Raw genomic sequence first — 5,487 nt, 5'->3', positions numbered from 1 at the left:
TTATATTCAGTATAAATTGTTCCATAAGAAATTAAAGGTTTGATATAAAACAGTATTCAACAGTTTTGAAAATAGTATAAAAAATTACTAACCATTAGCTAAATATAGGCCATCATAATAAAACAAACCCCCGTGTAAAGCAATAAAACGTTCCATTAATCTTTTTGTGCGAGATAACAATCAACGGGTTATTAAAATAGTAATTTAGTATAAAAGATTATTATTAGGGTCTCTAAAACGTTCTAATCATAATAGGCCCTAACGTAATTTGAAACGTATCCCGGATTACGCTTCCCGGTTTATCCCGAGCTAACTCGCTTTTTACAAATTTCGTAAACGGAGTAACCCGAGTAAACTCGTGCAACAAATAAAAATGTCCGTTCTAATTTGGACTGGCCCGTATTAACTTGCTCGGTAGTTATTTGACGAGTTCCCCGCCTGCAGCAGCACTTTACGGGCGCTGTAATAGTTTGTAGAGGAATCGGTAGATCACGCTAGCGTCGTCCTTCCTCATTCATTGCGCTGCCATTTTAGCTGTGTTTCACAATATTTCCTGTGTTTATTTTCAAGTAAATTTAAGAGGTGTATTAGACCATGAGCGATGAAGAGCTTGTTAGTGATTTTCAACAATCAGATGAGAGTAATGTGGACAGTGAATCTGACACAGACGACTTGTCTTCCAGTGAATCGGATGACGACAGCCTCTTCGCAGTCAGACAGTGGACTGAAGTCAATGCAGAACGTGTGGTTGCCAACCCACCTTGCTTCCCTTTCCAGGGCAATTCAGGTATTTCTGTTAATTTTGAGGACAATGGCAGTATATTGCAGTACTTTGAATACTTTTTCGATTATTATATTATTGGTATGATCTGTACTGAGACAAACAGATATGCCATCGAGTACATACGTACTCACAGGAGGGCAAAAACCTTTCCTGAGGTAGGCCCTAATGAGGTAAAAGTATTTTTAGCTGTACTTATCCTACAAGGTGTTGTAAAGAACCCTGAACTCGAGCAATATTGGTCAAAGAAACCAATGCTGGTAACTCCATTCTTCCCACAGACTATGAATTACAGGCGTTTCAAACAAATCAAACAATTTCTGTATTTTTCAAATAATGTCCAAAAATAAACCGAATTTGGCCATTGTTGACTAAGCTAGTTGAAAAGTTTAAGAATGGCCTAGTCCCAGACGGTGAAGTAACAATTGATGAGAGTTTGCTGCTTTACAAAGGGTGCCTGGGCTGGAAGCAATACATTCCACTAAAGCGGGCACGCTTTGGAATCAAAAGCTTTATGCTATGTGAGTCTAAAAGTCGTTATGTGTGGAACTGCATAATTTATACAGGCCAAGGAACTGTGCTAGGTTTTGTTGATGAGAAACTGCCTGTATCCACCAGAGTGTATCCTTGATGGAAGACCTTTTTGGAAAAGGTTACTGCCTCACATGTGATAATTTTTACAGCTCTCCTCAACTTGCAGATATTCTTATCACCAGGAAAACAGATATGTATGGAACAGTAAAGGTCTATTCACACACATCAATTGTGTCACAGTTCCGTCACAGTTCAGGCTCAGGTAAGTCACAGTTCCGTCAGGAATATTCGTCAGTCAACTGTCCGTCAGTTGACTTCAGTCAGTCGTCAGTCACTTTGTACAGTGATCTTACAGTCAAGCTTATTTTATCATGAGTAAATTAAATAGGATAATATATAATTGCCTCAATGGCTGATTTTACTATAGTAGAGTCAGCTGCAATAGCGATAGCCTTAGATGACGAAGAGATTGAAAACAAAAGAAAAAAGCGAAGGATTTGGGTTCATGATTTATGGAAGAAGAGGGAAAGTCAGGGAGAGTTCATCACGTTATTTAAGGGACTAATGGACGATGAAACTAAGTTCTTTAAATATTTTAGGATGACAAGTGAAACATTTCATATTTTACTCGGTAAAGTGGAAGTGCATTTAAGAAAACAAGACACTCACTAGAGGAAATCAGTGACTCCCAAGTAACGACTAGCTGTATGTTTAAGGTGAGTAAAACGTAACAATAATTTAAAGAATATTTGTTTTATTGAAACATGATTAATGAAGTCATAATTAAATTAAACTTTAACAGCATTATAAACCAACAGCTGAAATACCACAAATTCAATGTTTTTTTAGCCAAACTTTTTAAGTAAAAGTTTGAAAGTAGTTTTACAGAATGTTTGATTCTCCAGTTGCGCCAGTAGCAGTGTCATCCATGTAGATGGAGTCATTCGACTGTGATTGCGATGTTGAAGGAGAAGGCGTTGAAGAGTGTTGAAGATTTATAGAACTACCGGGAATGTCATACGGTTGTAGTTGTCCGGTGAGTGTTTTCATTTCATATTTTTGAACAACGCTAAAGATTTCTGATTTGGCTAGATGCCAATTATACGGTGAAAGAGTTTTTAATGGTTGTGCCATTGCGTTTAAGAAAATATCGACTGGGTGATCCGCTGGTTTAGGTTTTTTTTATCTTTGATGATAAAATCCATCAATTTGGAAGAGGCACTTTCTTCGGTGTTGGTGTTCGTTATTTTCCTCACGGCTTTCACACAAGGCTTTGGAGGTAGTTGAAATGTTGATTTTTTGTGTGTCTGTATGGTTGGTGTTATCACTTGTTCCTTGGTATTTTCATTCCTCAATATCTCTATAGTCTGAACATCGTCATCAGTTATATTAGCAGTTGTATCTTCGAGCTGCTCCTCCTGTGTGTCACTAGTTTGGTCTTCAATACTGAAACTACTCAAAGTTTCCCTTTCATCCAAATACTTTTGTAGGAAGCTCAATTGGTTTGAATATTTGTACAGCTTAATCTTCTTTGCTGCTTGTCCACTTTTCGTTGCAGTTCTTTTCATAGATTTCCTGTAGGTATCTCTAATATTATTCCACCTGGCTTTGCATGTTCCTCCTGAAATATAAAGAACCTATTTAGTGTTATAGTTTAAGCTAAAATAAATAGTAGCATACAGTCCGCAACAGCTAGAGGAAGCGCGATGAGTGAAGGTAAAAGAAGTCCCTTCCACATTTCCCTTATTATACGCAGGTACCCTAAGACTTAGGTCCGGAACGAATTTGTTTTCGTTTTGGGGTCCCTAGAAGGCCAAAATACCATTAGTTTAAGCTGTTATATATTCTGTAAATGGTTTAATGACAGTTCAAAATTCACACACTTATACTTGGTTATGACTTTCAGGTACCTGGCTACAGGAGATTCTCTTCAAACTATCTCATTTAGCTACCGCTTGGGACACAGCACAGTATACAAAATTGTTATGGATACCTGTAAGGTAATATGTGAAACCTTACTCCATGAAACGATGCCAAAACCCACTGAGGACACGTGGAACACTATATCTACAGAATTTTACAAACGATGGAATTTTCCAAATTGTTTAGGATCTATAGATCATACAAGCACCTCTAAATACTGGATCACAATATTTCAACTATAAGAAGACCTTTTCAGTAGTGCTATTAGCCTTAGTTGCTCAGGACAGTATAACTTTATCATGGTCGTGTGGGTACTTACGGAAAAAAACAGTGATGGAGAAATCTTCACGAATTCCAACTTGTATAAGGCTGTTGAACTGGGAAAACTGTATATACCAAGTAATGAATACTTGCCGCAAACAACCACAAAAGTGCCATATGTCATGGTAGGGGACGAGGCATTTCCTCTAAAGACTTATTTAATGTGGCCTTATTCTAAACAGAATTTGGACAGCGATAAAAAAATTTAAAACTACAGATTAAGTCGTGCAAGAAGGGTTGTAGAAAATGCTTTTGGAATTTTGTGCAAAAAATTTAGAATTTACAACAGACGGATCCAGGCCGCACCAAAGAATGCAGACTATATTGTTTTGACAACCTTCATACTACATAATTTCATTAAAAAATATGATAAGAACACATATACATATGAAAGAACAGAAGAAATTGAAGTTACTGAACACTCGTCGATGACCAATTTGCCTAGTCAAGGTGGTAATGCAAGAAGAGACGCTTTTGACGTAAGAGAAACGTTTATTTCAACTCAAAAGCTGGTAGTGTTCCATGGCAGTGAAGAAAAGGTAGCCGTGAAACCGGCACAATGTAAGCTAAATTGTTTCCCCTGATTCCAAAGATTACATACGCCAATGAAAGTAAGAAACTGTAAAAATGTACCATAACTTGCTTAAGTCATAAATTAATAACATATATAGAAACATTTACTGGTTATGTTTACTTCATGCCTTTAACTTGTATTGTATCAAGCTGAATTTTGATATCTACTAAATAAATAACAACAATTACTTACCATCTAAATTCATTTCAGCACCTATCTTCTCCCAAATTTCATTCTTCACAGACGAGTACATGTACTTAGGGTTAGACATATCATACAAAACTATATTTTTTGCGAACAGATTCTATCAATTTTTCATCGTTCATCTTGATGATCGTAACGAACAGTCTTTAAAATATAAACTCAACACAGAAATACAACTTTTATATAAAAACGCAATCCTTTAAAATAGCAAACACATCCGTCATGCGACCGTCAGGCGTCCGAACAATCCAAAAATATCGGTGGGAAGAAATCTGAAAATGACTGACGGACGCCGGCAGAGCGACTGACGGACCTGCGCCGGAACTGAGCCGGATGAGTGTAGATAGCGCAACAGGAAATCCATTATAGAATAAATGTTTTGACTGTGACGTGACTGATGTGACTGAACTGTGACGCGCCGGAACTGATGTGTGTGGATTGACCTTAAAGCTGGCTCCAAAGGAAATTCCTAGTTAGTTGAACAAAAAGATTATGTTTGATTATGGCAAATTATAATTATAATTTGAATACTTGTAGTGTCTGAATCAAGAAATTAAAAAATGATGAAATGGTTGAATGAAACGTTGTATTCAAATACCATAATCGCTTAGAGTGCTCTTTAGTTTTACGTATATTATAATACAAGACGAGATGAGATTACGCTAATGAAAACCACCAGATTACACCGAGGCTGGCACTTCACCAGCGTTGATACAAGTGCTCTCGTCTAATTTCTCTCAGCAACATTTTACTAAAGTGGACTTATATTTCTTAAACTTACGGATATAAATATTTTCTTAGAAATATGAAAAAGTCGGAAAGTGAAGTAGCCTACTGTATTAGGTTTACTGCCTATTTGTTGTTTATATATTTAAAGATGTATGCAATACGGCAACAGCAATGCAAAACCAAAGGGGAAAGAGAACAATATAATCTGAGAAACAAAGTAGAGCTCGTGCAGCACTATGAAAAAAAAAAAATAAAAAAACACAATATAGATACTGATATACTACAGTAACATATTGAGATAAGTTCCAAAATAAAATGAGATTTTTTAAATTTATAAATGACTAACTAGTAATAATTAAAAAATAAAGATTGAAGTACTAAATTTGAACAATTTTCAAAGAATTATATAAAATCCTAACGG

General features: G+C 36.2%; 1 protein-coding gene across 1 annotated transcript; it reads right to left on the bottom strand.

Annotated features, from left to right (window-relative positions):
* Positions 1 to 2,197: 2,197 nt before the first annotated feature.
* LOC124363346 lies at positions 2,198 to 4,404 on the bottom strand. Its single transcript, XM_046818594.1, has 3 exons — positions 4,326 to 4,404; positions 2,572 to 2,936; positions 2,198 to 2,497 (listed from the first exon to the last, which is right to left on the bottom strand). Exons 1-3 carry the CDS (start codon positions 4,402 to 4,404, stop codon positions 2,198 to 2,200), a joined length of 744 nt encoding a protein of 247 aa, XP_046674550.1.
* Between the last annotated feature and the right edge of the window lie 1,083 nt (positions 4,405 to 5,487).

Source organism: Homalodisca vitripennis, chromosome 5 (genome assembly GCF_021130785.1).
Source record: "Homalodisca vitripennis isolate AUS2020 chromosome 5, UT_GWSS_2.1, whole genome shotgun sequence".
Taxonomy (NCBI): Eukaryota; Metazoa; Arthropoda; class Insecta; order Hemiptera; family Cicadellidae; genus Homalodisca; species Homalodisca vitripennis.
Note: the sequence above shows the minus strand (reverse complement) of the source record. Positions and strands in the feature narration are given on the sequence as shown.